The sequence below is a fragment of the Punica granatum genome, chromosome 1 (assembly GCF_007655135.1).
Source record: "Punica granatum isolate Tunisia-2019 chromosome 1, ASM765513v2, whole genome shotgun sequence".
Taxonomy (NCBI): Eukaryota; Viridiplantae; Streptophyta; class Magnoliopsida; order Myrtales; family Lythraceae; genus Punica; species Punica granatum.
Genome location: NC_045127.1, coordinates 2,438,127 through 2,456,668, shown reverse-complemented (window position 1 = coordinate 2,456,668; position 18,542 = coordinate 2,438,127). Strand labels below are relative to the sequence as shown.

Sequence of the window (18,542 nt, the reverse complement as noted above, 5' to 3'; positions counted from 1 at the left end):
TAGTAAATCTCATCAGGCCAACCTGATAAATTTCTATTGGAGAACTGCACACGCGTCGACAATCAGATGGTCTTAGAAAAAGGGGAGAAAATGAAGGTTATTTGATTACTCTTTTCGTAGCCCAAGTGGTAGTGGCGGGCGCATGGTGAAAGTTCCACTTGATTAATATGATTATGATGGTGCGGACTTTCTTCTAATTAATGGGAACCAGTTTAGAGAAAGAGACAGGGATGTCAATTATGAATGCTATGATTAGAATAGAAGTGAGGGTGGGGGGGGGGGGGGGGGGGGGGGGGGGGGGGGGCAATGGGTCTCTTTGTTGAGCTTCAAAGACAAGGCAAAATCATTCCGAACTAAGGACCCGATGTTTGGTTCGCTTTAACAGACAGTAATAATGAATACGAGGGGTGGTGTAATCTGTATGTCATTCCGCTCCATTTATCTGTCTGGCATGCGTGTGCGCAGTCCTTGTACGTGCGTGTGAGATTCGTAGAAATCGGTTTTACTCTTTATATTTTTTTTTTCGGGTTTCGTAATTTGAAAACAAGGATCTGTTTTCGTTTTCATGAACTGGGTCATCAACCTAATCCCACAAGCCGGAGAAGGAAATAAACAATTGTAGGTAAACATGTGCTAAGGTCCATGTCCCATGTTGGAGTAAACAAAACATGTGGATAGCAAGGTCTTAGGCTTTCAAGTCGGAGGTGGGAGAGACACATAGAGAGAAGGGAGGAGGGAGCTTTTGTTTGACTTCTGCAGGATGAGAGGTTGCAGACTAATGGCTGCTGCAAGGTCGAGGTTGCTCTTCTTCTTGGCCATCCTCTGTGGAGGATTTCATGTCACATACTCTGCAACGGACACTAACGACGGTAAGTACCTTACTTGGTTGATAGTTTCATGCTTCTGTCTGTTTGTTTGTTCGGTAAGAAGGAAGGGGAAGAAGATAGGATGGCACAGGATTGTTGGAAAAAGATGGTCCCGCATCTTCGTATGGGAATTTCATTCTGAAACAGCTCCTTTTATTGGAACAAAACATGGCTTAGAAAAGCAATAAGTTCAGAGCAGTTCATATTAGCAGCCTCCACCTTCTCTGGTGAAAACTGGGGATCCAGCGCTTCGTGTGCTACTTGTGTTGTGACCGGTTTTATACGGGGAAGTGTTGTTGCCCCTTGAATGGCATCCTTGGAAATGAAGTTCCTGAGACTGAACTGCAGAAAATGTCTTGTCTCTATAAACGATAGTGCGTTTGGTTTCAGAGTTAAAGTAACTTTGATTTTGATTTTGATTGTGAAAAATGACAAATGAGATGGTATTATAAATTTGACTTGGGAAACGTGTGTTTTTGTTGTGTAGTTGGTAGAGTTAAAATCAAAATCATGATTTTAAAATCAAACTCTGAAACCAAACGGGCAGGCTTCTGGGATGAATGGTTCTTGAGCTGCCGGTTGATGCTGCTTAACATTGTCGTTGAGTTTCTGAACTGTCTTCTCTTGTTCATCGACTTTTCGCTTTAATGACTTGCTTCTTTAATTTGGTTGCTTGAATTTTGGCAGTTAATGCGCTGAATTCTCTAAAGGCTACATGGAAAAACGTGCCTCCCAGCTGGATGAGGTCGGATGACCCGTGCGGTTTGCCATGGGAAGGAATCACTTGCAACAGCTCGAGGGTCACTGGCCTGTGAGCTCCTCTTCTAGTTTCAATTTCTTTGTGTATTGAATCCGAGTTTTTTTCACCTTCTTAAGCATAATTTTTCCCGGCACATTGATTTCAGGGGGTTATCGACTATGGGAATCAAAGGACAACTGACTGGTGACATCGGGACCCTAACTGAGCTAAGATCCTTGTGAGTTGTTTATTAGTTATGTTTAAAAGTAAGATATGCTCATTAGACAACTTTTTCTTGGAAATGTTTGAATAATCGATTGTGAGAAAAACATATTTTTTTCTTCATCGGAGTTTAGGGAGTTTCTTGCTTACAATTCCATAACCAACCCGAGTTGATTGTATGCCCTGCCTGCTCTGTTGAACTTTTATGCAGGGACCTCTCCTTCAACAAAGGCCTCACAGGTCCCATCTCAGCACAGATTGGAAATCTACGCAAGCTGAATATATTGTAAGATACCGAACTTCTCAACTTGGATAACGATTTTTTAATCCTTCTCTTGAATGCACACTGATCTTAGCAACTTGCCAGAATCTTAGCCGGTTGCGGACTGTCTGGCATCATTCCTGATGAACTCGGAAACCTTACAGAGCTAACCTTCTTGTAAGACTTTTTGGAAACAGGATTTCTGGCTAATTTGGTCACTATTTCTTTTGTCTTTCTTTTCATGTTTAGATAAACAAAATGTTCTTGTATTCTCAGGGCTCTGAACTCAAACAACTTCACGGGTAAAATTCCCCCTTCTCTGGGTAAACTGTCCAAACTCTACTGGCTCGATTTGGCCGAAAATCAGTTGACTGGACCTCTACCTGTTTCCACGGATACTTCCCCCGGATTGGACCAACTCCTCAATGCAAAACACTTGTGAGCCTCTTCTATTTTCTACTCAATCAGGAAATTATGCTCATCATTTTTATTATATAGTCTGGAACAAAATTTAAGTATCAACACTGAGAATTTTGATATTTTTCTTCAGCCATTTCAACAAGAACCAGCTTTCAGGTCCCGTTCCAGAAAAGCTGTTCAACGCAGAGATGGTTCTGATCCATATGTAAGTTTCTATTTCTCAATCGATCCTGTCAAATACTTGGTTGTTTGACTTTTAACTTCTCTCACTGCTTTGCTTCAACAGACTATTCGACGGAAACCAACTCACTGGTCCTGTCCCGTCCACGTTAGGACTTGTCGAGCACCTTGAAGTTCTGTGAGTGGAAAAGAAAAAATATCACCTCATTTGCTGTTTGTTTCACCCTCTTCCAATTTTTTTCTCGATCCTAATCAGGTTCGGATTTTCTTGAACATGTCGCAGCCGACTGGATCGGAACAAGCTTTCAGGAGAGATCCCCCCGATCTTTAGCAACTTCACGAGAGTCACTGAACTGTGGGTTACGCTTTTCCATGAAGATTTATACAGTTCCATCATTATTATATCATATCACTTGGAGATATAGTTTGACCTGTTGATTTTATTTCTTCTTCAAAGGAATTTGGCGTTCAATGAATTCAGTGGGTCGATTCCCGACTTAAGTGCCATGACAGCCCTCAATTACATGTAAGTAATAGGACGTTGATTACATCAAGTGACAAAGAATAATAATGTGAATTTGTGTTCTATCATGTTGCGCTTACACAAACAGTCTTTGGCAGCGATCTTAGTAATAACTCGTTTGATGCCTCTGAAGTTCCCAAGTGGTTCTCGACACTATCATCCATCACTACCCTGTAAGTCCTTCTCAAGAGCCGGAAAACTAGAAATTGAAGTCCTCCCCAAAGAGTCAGCAGTCTCATACGGGAATTGTTCCATTTTCTGTGTTCTGCTTATGCCAGGGTTGTAGAGTATGGATCTCTTCAGGGACAATTACCGCAGAAGCTCTTTAGCCATCCCCAGTTACAGCAAGTGTATGAAATTACTACACTATTGTTGTTTGCATTAGCGAGACTCAGATAACGAGCAGGAAATAAGATTTCATACCTCTTTTTCCATGATCTTTTCACAGGAAACTGAGAAACAACCACCTCAACGGAACTCTGAACATTGCTGATGACATCAGCCCCCAGTTGCAGCTCATTGATTTGCAGAACAACCAAATCTCCTCCCTGACGCTGGGATCTTCTGGTTACACAAAGACGCTCAAGTAAAGATTTCTGAAGGACTCTCTTAATATCTGAAAGCGGTTCTGAGAAGTCCATTCCAGTTCATCGGGAAACAGAAATGAGTTGCCGTGTTATAAACACGGGAAATGTTTCTGACATTCACTGGGCGGCATTCTAGGCTGTACACCAAATAATTATTGGAAAAGCAAAACGGCCATAAACACGTTAACACCAGATAGCACGTATACATATGTGTCCAACTGGCTACAAAGATTTGTTTAAATATGTGAAAGCATGTTCTAACACATTTTCTCAGGTTTTCAGTTTTTAGCTGAAAGATAATGTTCCTGAAATGAGAAGGAAACAAGAAAACCAGGAACAGTTTTTTATTTTATTTTATTTGGTAGAAAAAAGAATTTTTGAATTTGACATCAAACTAGGCATATGATATAAGTATCAATCTCTGCTGAGATATATCATCCTTGTCCATTTGTTTCGAGTGATGTTTCAATTAAGCAAACATTTCTAAACTGCAACATGATGTACTCATGCTCATGCACTAAACAGCGTGACGGACATTCATCTTTTTATCACCGCAGATATTGATTATTGGGTTTTCGTGGTATTCAGCTTGATCGGGAATCCAGTGTGCGCGAGTCTCTCAAACAACTACTGTCAGCTGCAGCAAATAAGTTCAAAGCCCTACTCCACAAGCCTCACCCGTTGTGGGAGCAAGACATGCCCGGTGGACCAAAAGCTCAGTCCCCAGAGCTGCGAGTGTGCTGTTCCTTATGAGGGGACACTATACTTCAGGGCTCCCTCCTTCAGGGAGCTTTCGAACGCTACTATCTTCCAGGGACTCGAGACGAGCTTTTCCACAAAATTGGGTCTAACTCCAGGCTCGGTGTCTCTTCAGAACCTCTTCTTCAATCCCGATGACTACCTCCAGATGCAGCTCTCCCTGTTTCCAGCCAGCGGGAAGGAATACTTTAACCACTCGGAGATTCAGAGGTTTGGTTTCCAATTGAGTAACCAAACGTACAAACCACCTAAGGAATTCGGGCCCTACTACTTCATTGCGTCTCCGTATCCTTTCCCCGGTAATCAACAGACAACTTGTTTGGTGTAAGAATTAAAAAGTTTTGCCGAATTTAACTTTCAGGTGCAGGATTTGTCATCCAACAGAAGTCTAACAATAAATAAATAAATGTATTGCAGCTCATTCGAAAAGTTCTCTCAGTACTGGGGTAATAGCCGGGATAGCCATCGGCGGCTCCATCTTAGTTCTTGTCCTTATCGGGCTTGGAATATATGCAGTTCGGCAGAAAAAGAGAGCGGAGAGGGCAATTGAAAGTCACAAACCATTTGGTAATTAGTGCATCTCCTGGGATCTTTACCTTTTGTTCTGGAGCTCTTGAAAATCGGAATGCTGATATCAACGATTTATATGATTCTTTTTCATCCTTCAGCATCTTGGGGAGCAGGCAGCGGAAAAGACAGTGGAGGCGCACCTCAGTTGAAGGGAGCACGATGGTTCTCTTTCGATGAGCTCAAGAAATGCACTAACAACTTCTCGGAGAACAGCGAGATCGGCTTTGGAGGCTATGGAAAGGTAGCTTTATAATTTCCCCTCGATGGTCAGTTTCATGGAATTTTCTCCGGTATCGTGTCTTAAAGACCCTCCGTTGATATGTTTCTAATAGGTCTACCGAGGAATACTTTCAGATGGGCAAGTAGTTGCAATTAAGAGAGCGCAGCAAGGATCGATGCAGGGTGGGCTCGAGTTCAGGACTGAGATCGAGCTGCTTTCCCGGGTCCATCACAAGAACCTCGTGGGCCTTGTCGGGTTCTGCTTCGAACAAGGAGAGCAGATGCTCGTCTATGAATTCATGCCTAATGGGACACTTAGGGAGGCCTTGTCAGGTAAAACGCTTATCCTACACCTCACCCACTCGGTTCATCAGAAGAAGTAAAAAGACATTAGAAATTTACTTATGTGATCAACAGGGAAATCGGGCATATACCTCGACTGGAAGAGGAGACTCCGAGTCGCTCTTGGCTCTGCCAGAGGGCTAGCTTACCTCCACGAGCTTGCAAACCCTCCCATAATCCACAGAGATGTTAAATCAACAAATATCTTACTGGACGAGAATTTGACAGCCAAGGTCGCCGACTTCGGCCTGTCTAAGTTAGTCTCAGACAGTGAGAAGGGGCATGTTTCTACTCAAGTCAAGGGCACATTGGTATGTAGTAGTTCTTACCTTTAACCTTCCATTTTGGAATTTTGTACGCTCTTATTGTTAGATGTTACCGTGAGCAATGCGTGTTATTGTTATCAAGCATGTTTTGACAGCCTCGCTGATGCAGGGCTACCTCGATCCGGAGTACTACATGACACAGCAGCTGACAGAGAAAAGTGATGTCTACAGTTTCGGGGTAGTCATGCTAGAACTGATATCCGCCAGGCTCCCGATCGAGAAGGGCAAGTACATCGTCCGCGAGGTTCGACTAGCTATGAACAGGAAGGATGATGAGTACTATGGGTTAGGTGAGATAATGGACCCCTCCATCAGAAAGGCTGGATACCTTGTCGGCTTCAGTAGATTCCTTGAGCTTGCGATGCAGTGCGTGGAGGAGTCAGCCGGTGATCGTCCCACAATGAGCGAAGTGGTCAAGGCTATCGAGACCATCTTGCAGAACGATGGGGTGGGCTCGAACCCGACGTCTGCATCCTCCTCAGCCACAGACTTTGGGACATCGAAGGGCGTTCCGAGACATCCTTACAATGATGGCCTGCCCAAGAAGGATACCGGTTACAGCGATTCTTTCGACTACAGCAGCGGTTACAACCTGTCTACTAAGATCGAGCCGAAGTAGTAGGACGCTTCCGGTCTTCCTTGCTTGGATTTTTTTATTTGAGTTTCCTTCACGGTGCAATTTTTGTATGTAATATAACTTTGTTTTCGATTTTAAGGAGGAATTCAACGTTCCGCGTTTAGTGTGGATCTTTTATACATGCAGAGTTAAGCGAATTGTAACAAAACAAGTTTGCTGCTTTTGTACGGGTTGCTGCCTTCAACAATACTTCCAAATCTTGAATATATCGATACAAGTCCTTTCATTTACCTTTGTTTTAGTCTTGTACGATCCTTCGAAGGAGTATGACAACCAGAAAAATGAAGGAAAACACCTAATGCACATACGTAACATCTGAGTTTTGATTAGGATATTCAACATAAGCTATGATGGATCTGATTAATGATGCGACAGCGGTTTCGTTTACTTTTCCAGAATCGGTTGGATTCCGTTGAAAAGAAACAAGAGGAGAAGGAGTCCATAAAGACACCTTTTATTGCTTGGACCCACTTGTATTGACCTGGTCTTCAACCTAATCCCACAAACACATTAGCACAATGACCGTATCAAGGATTCAAGCCGGACAAAGCGATTAAATAATCGTGTCAAATATCTTAGTCTATGTTTATGTTCCCATCAAACAACTCCTATGACACCTTCCACCCCTATAATATTGTGTTTTTGGACATAAATATCGCTCAAGGTTGGTACATGGAGATGAAACAGTTCTGACTTTCTGCTGAAGGAGAGGCAACTGGGAAAAGTTCATGGCAGCAGCCTTGAGGTTGCTCTTCTTCCTCACCCCTTTCATTCTCAGGATTCATTTCATCTGCTGCGTCACCGATCAGAATGACGGTAATTGCTCGTTTGCACAATTTATGTTTTATGTATTCCTTTGAGCTTGATTGATTGCTGTGGATCTTCACGGAACTTCTAGTTCAGCTGTTGCGAGGTAGACTACTTTGATCAGGCACGATACTATCGCAGCACCAATTACTTTGCTGAAAATGATGCAATCTCAATCTCTCTTGAGCTGATTACATGTTTGTAGTTAGTTGTCTGCATGACTACGATATCTGAGGCAATATCCTTGTGTCTCTTTACTTGTAAAATTGGACTCTACCAGGCGCTGTGCTCCAATCTCTGAAGTCCTATTGGCAAAACACGCCGCCCACTTGGAGCAGGTCAAGTGATCCGTGCGGGTTACCATGGGAAGGAGTCACCTGCGATGGTTCGAGAGTCACTGCACTGTGAGTTCCTCTTCTTAAGCTGTATATTGTACAATGGTTCGAGATTACCACGCTTCTCAGCAGTTATAAGCGGTAGAATATTTGCTTCAGAGGATTGTCAACAATGGATATCAAGGGGCAGCTAAGTGGAGACATCGGAGGACTTGCCGAACTGAGATCTCTGTAAGTTGCATCCAGAAGTCGTTTAAAACAGTGTTTCGGAAACTGTTTCCCCTACCAAAAGAAAACATCTTCAAATTTGTAACACAACTATAAGGTCAATTGGTTCTCGCTGCTCTTTCGCAGGGATCTATCCTTCAACAAGGACCTCATCGGTTCGATCCCTAAGGGAATAGGGAACCTACTGAAGCTCAACACCTTGTAATGTCATTTGGCCTGCAAACTACTCACTTGGAGTTTGTTCGATCTTTATCCTAGACCAATACTAACTTCTCCAGCATTTTTCAGAATCCTAGCAGGTTGTGGCCTCACCGGCAGTATTCCTGACGAACTTGGGAACCTCACCCAACTAACTTTCCTGTAAGACTTTCTAAGACTTAATCGGACTAATGCACAAGATTAATAGTCATTTCAAAGCTTACGTGACCCTCTTTTCAGGGCCCTGAACTCAAACAACTTCACCGGTATCATTCCTCCTTCTTTGGGTAAACTTTCAGAACTCTCCTGGTTCGATTTGGCGGAAAATCAGTTGTCTGGTCCTCTTCCTGTCTCAAGTGGTGATTCCCCGGGTCTGGACCTCCTATTGAATGCAAAACACTTGTGAGTTGCTTTTGTTACTTGCCAGACATTGTCATTAAACTGAATGTGGGTTGGGCTTTAACGATTTCATTATTCTTCCTGTTTCAGCCATTTCAACAAGAACAAACTCTCAGGTCCGATTCCAGAGAATCTGTTCAGCTCGGGGATGAAACTGATCCACATGTAAGTTTTGATCTCCCCAGTCATTGGACCAAATTAAATGATACTCTTCTATCTGAACTTATCTTCTTTGCTCAACAGATTATTTGATGGAAATGAACTCAGTGGAACAATACCCTCCTCGATAGGATTAGTGACGACTCTCGAGGCTCTGTGAGCAAAACTATAAACCTGAATTTTAACTTCCGTCACTTTCTTGCTACAACTTTATTCTCAGTTTATTTGAATGTACACTATCTTCATCACTCTGCAGTCGTCTCGATAGAAATTCTCTTTCAGGAGAGGTCCCTTCAAACATTAACAACCTTACGAGGCTCAATGAATTGTGGGTATTTATTTACACCTACGCAACTCTTGACTCTTGTTTATACCCTTTACTGACATCATACCACTTCCTTCAGGAATTTAGCAAACAATGACCTTGATGGCTCAATACCGGACTTAACAAATATGAACTCCCTCAATTACGTGTACGCAAAGAGCTTCTATGCGCACATATATATTTTTCTGATCGAAATCCATTGAGATTTTCTAGTTGTGCCTGTGCTGTTTCTTAACAAGACAGTAAACTTATCTTTGCAGAGACCTCAGCAATAACTCTTTTAACGCATCGGAAGCTCCGAAATGGTTTTCGACTTTATCATCTCTCACAGCTCTGTAAGTCTCTAGCCATTAGCTGAAATGGTTGAGAAAATGAAACAGAAAATTGAAGCACTCGATTCTGGGCTTCTGATGCAGTCTGTTTTCTTCCAATGCAGGGTTCTGGAATCCGGTCCGCTCCATGGAGCTTTCCCCCAAGGGCTCTTAAGCTTGTCGCAGCTACAGCAAGTGTATGTAAATTCATCGAGAATATTAGATTTTGGTAATTAGCTGCAGAAGAAATCTACACAGTTCTCCTAACTTTCTTGTACTTGTCAATAGGTTACTGAGGGACAATGACTTCAACGGGACATTGAACATAAGCCAAGCAGGCTCACAGCTTCAGCTCGTCGATCTGCGGGAAAACAAAATCGAGTCCCTCACTCCGGGTTCGGGATATTCGAATACGTTAATGTGAGGAGACCGCTCAATATCGTTTTCAACAAGAGCACCATATTGATGTGCTTAAGAGATATGTCTTCATTCCCGATTCTGGTGTTGTCCAGGTTATATGGGAATCCGTACTGCCTCGAAAGCTCAAACACTCAAGTGGCCTACTGCCAGCGCCAAGAGACGATCCCGACCCCCTACACCACGAGCCTCGAGAGCTGTGGGCCAAACCGTAAGCAGTGCACAGGCTTTCAGAAGCTCAGCCCTGCAAGTTGCGACTGCCAAGTCCCGTATGAGGGGAAATTGACTTTCAGGGCTCCCTTTTTTAGGGACGTGGCTAATGCAAACTTATTTGGGAAACTCGAGGAGAGCTTGTGGTCGAATCTTACTCTGCCTGCTCGGTCAGTGTTCCTCCAGAACCCCTTCTTCGACTCAAGCGCCTATCTTCAAGTTCAGCTCTTACTCTTCCCATCGAGCGGGAAGTTCTTCAGTCACTCAGACATTCAGAGGATGGGTAACGTGCTGAGTAATCAACTGTTCAAGCCACCAGATGTCTTCGGTCCCTACGTGTTTAATGGGTTTAATTACCCTTTCCCTGGTATAAACTAAAGGCGTATTTTCGTCGAATGCCATTTCTTTCTAGCTTTGCATAACTTCTCAAGATTTTTCTGTTTCCTTTTAGTGATAATTGCGTTAAAACTATCGCAGCCCGAAATGGAGTTTTCCTCAGCAAAGGCGCAATAGCAGGCATAGCAGTAGCCTCAGCTTTCCTGCTTCTTGGCCTCGTTGTGATTGCATTATATGCTATTCGACAACAGAAACTTGCTCGAATGGCGATTGAACTAAGTAGACCTTTTGGTAACTAATTTTCACACTCATCATTTTGGTATCTTATTCGATGTTATCGGAATATAGTTGGCTTACTCAATTCATTTCTTCGATCTTCTAGCTTCTTGGGCACCGGGTGTTAAAGATGCGGGCGGTGCCCCGCAGTTAAAGGGAGCAAGACTCTTCTCCTTCGATGAACTGAAAAAATGCACAAACAACTTCTCGAATAGTAATGAGATCGGTTCGGGGGGTTATGGAAAGGTAATGTCAAACAAAAGCTTATGTACTTGAAGAATCATCCGGAGGACTATTACTGAACTGACCCTCTGCTGTGATCTTACAGGTCTACAGAGGAGTGCTTCAGGATGGGCCACCGGTCGCTATTAAGAGAGCTCAGCAGGGATCAATGCAGGGCGCTCTAGAGTTCAAGACGGAGATTGAGCTTCTGTCACGGGTCCACCACAAGAATCTTGTCGGCCTCGTTGGCTTTTGCTTCGAACAGGAAGAGCAGATGCTGGTTTATGAATACATGCCGAATGGTACACTTAGGGAGAGCTTGTCCGGTAAAAACTCTATGCAAACCATTAGTCTCGCGGAAAGATCAGACCTACTATTAATACCTGCATTCTAATATGGTCATACTTATGCCTGCAGGGAGGTCCGGCATAGCTCTCGATTGGAAGATGCGGCTCCGGGTCACTCTCGGCTCTGCAAGAGGGATAGCTTATCTCCACGAGCTTGCAAATCCTCCAATAATCCACCGAGACATCAAGACAACAAACATTTTGTTGGACGAGAATTTGACTGCCAAGGTTGCCGACTTCGGCTTGTCTAAACTCGTCTCGGATGGTGGGAAAGGACATGTTTCCACCCAAGTGAAGGGAACACTGGTATACTTCTACGCCAGCCACTATTTATTTTTCGTTGCCTCTTGGATGTCGTCTCACGAACTGTCCTGAGGTAATGATCGTGCTAAGCAAGAAAAGAAACTGCTTCTTGTTGCAGGGCTATCTTGATCCGGAATACTACATGACGCAGCAGCTGACAGAGAAAAGCGATGTGTACAGCTTCGGAGTAGTCATGCTCGAACTGATAACCTCTAAGCTCCCGATCGAGAAGGGAAAGTACATCGTGCGTGAGGTCCGCCTGGCAATGGATAACCAAGACGACCAGTACTGTGGACTGGGAGGTGTAATGGACCCATACATTAAAAAGGAAGGCTCCCTAGTTGGTTTCCGGAAATTCCTCGACCTTGCAATGCAGTGCGTGGAGGAATCAGCCAACGACCGCCCAACCATGAATGTAGTCGTGAAGGCCATCGAGACCGTATTACAGGATGACGAAGTGAACTCGAACCCGACTTCAGCATCTTCCTCTGCCACTGATTTTGGGACAGCCAAGGGGCCCCCCAGACACCCTTACAATGACAACGTCTCCGGACATAAGCATGTTGCTTTTAGCGATACGTTCGATTACAGCAGCGGATATAACCTCTCCATGAAGATCGAACCAAAGTAGTAGCGCTTGTAATCATATTCTTTTGCTTGAGTTTTATGTCGTCTCCGATTCTTGTCTGTGATATAAAGGGCTTTATTTCTTAGAAAAGACGTGTCACTTAAGTAATTTTTTGCGAATTGTAAGATGGAAGTTGGGATGATATTGAAATGGTTAAATCGTTCATTCTTGTCTACTGAGGGTTGGGGTGAGATTCTCTTTCTTGACTTAAGATACAAGTGACAAAGCTTTTTACTTTGGTAAAGTTTGTCCATCTGTAGCGCAATGAAGTTCATCCTCCAATATTATTTTTTTCGGTGTGAACTCCAATTAGACTTCGACTAATCTAATCGAACCGGGTTGGCTAGTAAGGGATATAACTCTCACAGCGTGAATTTTCTGCATTCACGAGAACTCGAATCCGAAAATTTATTTAAACGGAACAATCGCATAATCCTTACGTCAAAAAGGAATGAACTCTTAAACCGCAAGATATGATTTGATAATTGATTAACTGCGACCGATGTACTCGGACATTCATGCAATCTAAGGACATCGTGCGCAGGATAAGCGAATACTCGAGCATGTCAAAAAAATTTGAAAAAAGAAATTCTCACAGGAAGAAATGGATTTATTATTTGGGTTGGGAGCCAATAATAACAGGACACGTCGAAGTCACTGCAGCAGAGGATCTCACCCAGCGTCCGTGCAACTGCCGGTGGATTTAGAATTTCCCAGCGTATCTTTCTCGCTCCTTCACTCTCTCTCTCTCTCTCTCTCTCTCTGCCCTTTCTCGAGTTTGCCCCGACTGAGAGTGTGAGAGACACTGATAGTGCGATCCACCGCAGCTCCGGCGCCGGCAGCTCACCTGAAGAAGGAGACGGAACACGGACTCACCGGAGCGCAGAGAGAGAGATAGAACGAGAGAGAGGCTGGTGCTATTTACAGAACATCCAGCGGAGGAGCTGAATCTCGATTCACCGAGCTTCGTCCGATCCACCTGTGGCGGTTCGCGGAGGTCGTCTGTCATGCTTCTGGCGCCTCCATTCTCGAATTGAAGCTGCGGGATCGATATAAACGCCTATTGATGAAAGGCGGCGGAGCTGGTGGCGGAAAACGGCGATGGAGGGGTCTAGTGATTGCGGTCTTATGCCTCGTTATCCTCTCAATGCTCGTCCCTCTCGGATTCCTCTTCGGCCGCTTCCACACTGCTTCCACCGCGGGTAACTCGATCAGTTTCTCTGTTCTTCCTCTTGTGCAGAGCAGATCTCTCCTGTCATTGTCTGTTCACCATGTCGCAATGCTGTATTCCGGTTTGTTCATTTATAATGGCTATCTCAGCTTCAGTTACGCTTTCATTATCACACCTAACTATCATTATCCGCTTTATATTGATCGTTCCACTGTGCGTCTCGTAGATCTCTTACGTAATTGAACGCTTTGCGCCTGGAAGCTGCTGACTTTGATAGTTTATCCTTCCGTTTTAGACGGAATTGACAGCTCCTGACTCTTCACTTTGCCTTGTTTGCAGTTTTCGGGTCTGACCAACAGAGTTCGGAGCCAGTAAGGATTCAACCCCTCTTTTTTATTATTTAATTCCCCATCCATTTATTGGTCATTCTGTACCCAATTGGGTTCTTCCACGGGATGCTTATTTGTAGTATGTGCACTTACTATATTTTTCTTCTTTCTTGATTTGGAACCAGAATGGTCTTAGCAGCTTTGACAAGCAAGGCATCAGTGGTGTCAGGGACCAGTCCAAGTCTAAGGTAATTTTTGCTTCAGTGCTTGTCATTTGGTTTTGGATTAACCCAAAATGTTCATGCACACTTAATTTTGTGGTTCAGAAGGATCAGTCAGAAACAGACCACGTGAAAGAGCTCGTTGATAAATTTCCAGCAACTATTCCTGAGGTCTGCTCTTCGACTTTCTACATGTTAGAACTTTAGCACATCAATAGTTGCTCTGTATCAAAACAGTATGTGCTTATTCTAACTTAAAAGCTCGTGATAGAAAAGGCTGCACATGTGCATTTAGAACTTTGATTTTGACAGAAACGATCGCTCATCTCATGAATTATTGCAATCGTCCAGCTCAGTAATCAGTCTTTCTGTTAATTTTGCATTCATTATTGCAGGATGTTCTTAAAAATATTTCTGTTGAAGTTAAGAACCATAGCATCAGTGCTGTTGTCAAGGACGATCATCCTAAGAAAGGTTGGGTTTCACGCTTTTCCTTATTGAGCGTGCAATTCTTTGACAAATATTAGTTGGTTGTGATTCTTTTGTTGATTTCTTTTTCAAATAAGTGCAGCGTTTCCTGTATCACCGCCCGGAGTGCTGCGACCCGTCTCAAGTTCAAATGTGTGTACCTGCATTTCGCAACATGTTTGTGTTTTGTTTCATTCTGTTCTTAATATCCTTGACAATTGAAGTTATATGGCAGGTCTCTGAAGCTAGCCATCCTATAGAAACTGACAGATCTAATAGAGGCCCCATTAGCAACAGTGACAGATTGTGTGAATTGAGATTTGGGAGCTACTGCCTTTGGCGTCGAGAACACAGGGAAGCAATAAAGGATAAAATGGTGAAGAAATTAAAAGACCGACTTTTCGTTGCAAGAGCATACTTTCCTAGCATAGCTAAGCTCCCTGATCAAGAAAAGTTGTCCCGTGAGTTGAGGCTGAACATTCTAGAATTTGAGCGCATCTTCAGTATATCCTCTAGGGATGTGGATCTTCCACCCCAGTAAGTTGTAGACCAATTCTTTCCTCAATCTATCCTCCTATAAGCCAAATATTTTTATCGTAGAGTGAAAAAAAGGTCTAAGATTTAAATCCAGGAGCAAATATTTTCCATAGCTAGACTCTGGAACTGTGTATTAGTTCAAGTTAACTATCGTCTGTTTGTCCTTCCCTTCTTTTCATGTTGGACGCTTTCATCGACTCATTGCCTACTTTTGAAGATGACGGCTGTAGATTTCCAGCATAAATGTTCCCTCCAAAATATTCTTTTGATGCTTCTCCCTTCTTGGAGAGCTTCAGCTTAGTTTCTGCTCCTCGAATCATCATCATGACTACACTGAGTAATATCTGTAGAATAATGAAGTTCTCTGCCTGAAAATGTAGTCACAGCATAATATCACTTGATAGATCACCTCTTGAATTTGTGATGTAGCATTCTTCAGTAACAAATGTTCATCCACTGCTAATGCTATCTAAATTCTGGATACCATTTCATTCACTTACAGGATTGAACAAAAGCTCCAGAGAATGGAAGCTGCAATAGCAAAATCCCAATCTGTCAAATTAGATTGTAACAATGTTGTCAAGAAATTAGCACAGATCTTGGATTTGACAGAGGATGAAGCCAACTTTCATGCAAAGCAGAGTGCCTTCCTCTACCAGCTTGCTGTTCATACCATGCCAAAGAGTCTTCACTGCCTATCTATGAGACTAACTGTGGAGTATTCTACATCTCCTCCTCCTGATATGGAGTCTTCTCTGGCTAATAAATTTTCAGATCCCTCACTTCACCACTTCGCTATATTCTCCAACAACGTCCTTGCTTCTTCAGTAGTGATCAACTCAACTGTTATGAATTCTAAAGTAAGGTTTCATCCAGCTTGTTCAGCACTTATGTATTTGTAAGGTTGTTTAATTATTACAACAGCTAAACTTTATGTCTCATTCTTTTTCAGGAAAGTCAAAATTTAGTGTTCCATGTGCTGACAGATGAAGAGAACTATTTTGCGATGAAGTTTTGGTTCTTCACACACGACTATAAAAGTGCTGCTGTTCAAGTATTAAATGTCGGACAACTTGGTATGGATTTCCAGGATAAAGCAGCTCTCTTATCTTTCTCACTGTCTGAGGAATTTCGTGTTACCTTCCACAGTAGTAACAAACAATCAGAGCCTGCCATGAGAACAGAATATATATCTATCTTTTCAAGTTTGCATTATCTTCTGCCTGAGATATTCCAGAATCTGGGGAAGATCATGGTCTTGGATGATGATATAGTTGTCCAGCAGGACTTGTCTGCCCTATGGAACCTTGATATGGAAGGAAAGGTGAACGGTGCTCAGCAGTTCTGCTCTGTGAGGCTGGGTCAGCTCCAGGGTTACTTGGGCGAAAACAGTTTGGATAAGAACTCCTGTGTGTGGATGTCAGGTTTGAATGTAATTGATCTGAAGAGGTGGAGAGAGCTCCAGCTGACTGAAACATACCTAAGGTTGGCACAGGAGGTGAGTTACATCTGTTTGAATTGCATATCACTATAGCTCAGACTGCTTTCTCTCTGCAATAATTCCCACTCTTGCTCGCTTTTACTGTTGAGTATTAAAGATATATGTTGCCGATCCTCCCCTCACAGTTTGTATTGGAGGGATTTAGACGGGAGGTATTATCCTCTATTTGGCAGTTTTGATTTAGGAGGAAACTATCCTCCCAACATATGCTTTTTCTCATATATCCAGATGATGGCTTGTTGGTTTGGAGGGAATTGGAGCTTAATTAATGAAAACAAAGGTTTTGTGTGCGTTTTCAATCTCCCTTGTCGTCTAATTCCTACCAAAGGATTGTCCTTCTCTCTCTTTTCTGACTTTCCTCCCATATCAAGAAGCTTTCAATGAGTGTTGCTGGTCCTCACTTGACGCTAGCTAAGCCATTGCTTTTGCTTTGCCACATTTTTATTGCTGTGAGGGAAAAGTCCGTAGTTCTTCATTTTCCTGCTTCCATGGAATTTGGTATAACTTAGAAGCTGCTGTTTTGCGAACAATTTAAATGATCAATTCTATCTCTTGCTATGAAAATCCAGCTCAATATGGGGGAGACATCAGCGGAAGCTGTTTCACTGCGTGCAAGCTTCTTGACCTTTCAGGATCTTATCAAACCTCTCGATGAGTCATGGGTTTTGTCGGGCCTGGGTCACGATTTTGGGGTCAAACGCCGAGCTGTGAATAACGCTGCAGTTTTGCACTATAATGGCAACATGAAACCGTGGCTTGAGATGGGGATCCCCAAATACAAACGCAGCTGGAAGAGGTTTTTGAACATCAATGATCAAATGTTGAGTAACTGTAATGTCAGCCCCTGATCTGCTCGGCCTTTACTACACTTATTTCTCATATACATCGTTCAGAGCAAACCACCACATTGAGATCTACGTCTTGAACGGAGAGACTGCTGATCATTTCATCCATTCACCTCTGAACAATGTTGGTATGACCAAGTGATAGCTGCGATAACTTTGCTGGGAGATTTTTCTTTCTTTTTTTTTTCCTTTGAATAGGACTACATAGGAAGGATTTCCTCGGTGGAGATTGCATGCCAAGTAATGGAGAATTCCGGTTGAAGGGAGACTCAATCGTTTGCATGTAGAAGAGCTGGCTTTGCAGACTGGAAGTTTGTGAAGATTCGAGTGGAAGCAAAGCTCATGATGGGAATGAGTGATGTAGCTTCGGTTGAGGCATGCAGCAAGCAAGTCGTACAAATATTCATCAGGTTTCATAATTCTTTCCGGGGGGGTTGTGTCGATACTTCTTTTCAGGAACGTCTTTTGTTTTGTTCTTAGGTCTATCTCTCTATTGAGAGTGTGGTTGAAGGTCGGCTTCTTTCTACATCCTATTTTTGTACCGATTCAATTGTAAATCTCTCTGTACTATTGTAACATGAGTTTGAAAATATTGACGTTGCTTCATGGGATGGGCTCTACCCGGAGAGATCACTTGTCTGTGGCCACGAGTCGATCTTGTTCGGAAGACTTCCTAATGAAAAGACCATATTTGGGACGTCGGAGCGCAATGAAAAAATAAGAGAACAGAAGCACAGTTTAGCATTTAATGACTAAAACTACTCAAATCTAATCTTAGGCAGTTGGATAGGATCCGACCAATCCTTGGCGTAATTCTATGGATATAATGTTACATTGCTATTTCAATGGACATTAGTGCCTGCCGACCAAGAGAAAAAAAAAAATCTTCCTTTTCCTTAATTGAGAAGGAAAGGGCCTGGTTGGAATTATGCTCGGATGCTTTTAACAAATTCTCTTAAACCGAAAGGGATGTTCTCACTTCTCATAATACTAAGAACAATTGGACGGACAAGACACAAAAACGACCAGATTTTTCGAATGGAACCGACTTAATCAGCCAATTCGAATTCTCCTTTCTTTTCAAAGTAGCATGAGTCGAAAGATAATAATAATAATAATATAGTTCTACTACATCAGCATTTACGATTGGAGGATCTTCTTATTGAATGGACTTAACCAGTATTTGAAATATCGACTTTGATGTAACACGCAGGGACACGTATGTATCTCTTCCTTAGTTACGTAGTCTAATCATCAAAGCTTAGGGCAGATAATTTCATATCATGTCATATTATATGACTTAATAATAAGTCCTAA

General features: G+C 42.8%; 3 protein-coding genes across 3 annotated transcripts; all 3 read left to right on the top strand.

Annotated features, from left to right (window-relative positions):
- Positions 1-375: 375 nt before the first annotated feature.
- On the top strand, positions 376-6,882 carry LOC116208143 (probable leucine-rich repeat receptor-like protein kinase At5g49770). Its single transcript, XM_031541408.1, has 19 exons — positions 376-869; positions 1,554-1,677; positions 1,772-1,843; positions 2,039-2,113; positions 2,195-2,266; positions 2,366-2,527; positions 2,640-2,714; positions 2,796-2,867; positions 2,973-3,044; positions 3,147-3,215; positions 3,311-3,385; positions 3,491-3,562; positions 3,661-3,798; positions 4,388-4,857; positions 4,976-5,125; positions 5,227-5,369; positions 5,461-5,680; positions 5,765-6,000; positions 6,125-6,882. Exons 1-19 carry the CDS (start codon positions 761-763, stop codon positions 6,632-6,634), a joined length of 2,916 nt encoding a protein of 971 aa, XP_031397268.1. The 5' UTR covers positions 376-760; the 3' UTR covers positions 6,635-6,882.
- A 327-nt stretch (positions 6,883-7,209) lies between these two features.
- LOC116208151 (probable leucine-rich repeat receptor-like protein kinase At5g49770) lies at positions 7,210-12,328 on the top strand. Its single transcript, XM_031541420.1, has 19 exons — positions 7,210-7,468; positions 7,740-7,863; positions 7,954-8,025; positions 8,149-8,223; positions 8,311-8,382; positions 8,461-8,622; positions 8,710-8,784; positions 8,863-8,934; positions 9,035-9,106; positions 9,183-9,251; positions 9,364-9,438; positions 9,540-9,611; positions 9,703-9,834; positions 9,927-10,408; positions 10,519-10,668; positions 10,760-10,899; positions 10,982-11,201; positions 11,293-11,528; positions 11,644-12,328. The coding sequence occupies exons 1-19, from the start codon at positions 7,381-7,383 to the stop codon at positions 12,154-12,156; spliced, it is 2,901 nt and encodes a 966-aa protein (XP_031397280.1). The 5' UTR covers positions 7,210-7,380; the 3' UTR covers positions 12,157-12,328.
- A 484-nt stretch (positions 12,329-12,812) lies between these two features.
- Positions 12,813-17,858, top strand: LOC116187031 (probable galacturonosyltransferase 7). The gene is made up of 10 exons (XM_031515613.1): positions 12,813-13,355; positions 13,664-13,695; positions 13,839-13,901; positions 13,980-14,045; positions 14,270-14,348; positions 14,446-14,495; positions 14,578-14,879; positions 15,382-15,739; positions 15,832-16,377; positions 16,950-17,858. Exons 1-10 carry the CDS (start codon positions 13,220-13,222, stop codon positions 17,226-17,228), a joined length of 1,911 nt encoding a protein of 636 aa, XP_031371473.1. The 5' UTR covers positions 12,813-13,219; the 3' UTR covers positions 17,229-17,858.
- Positions 17,859-18,542: the final 684 nt, after the last annotated feature.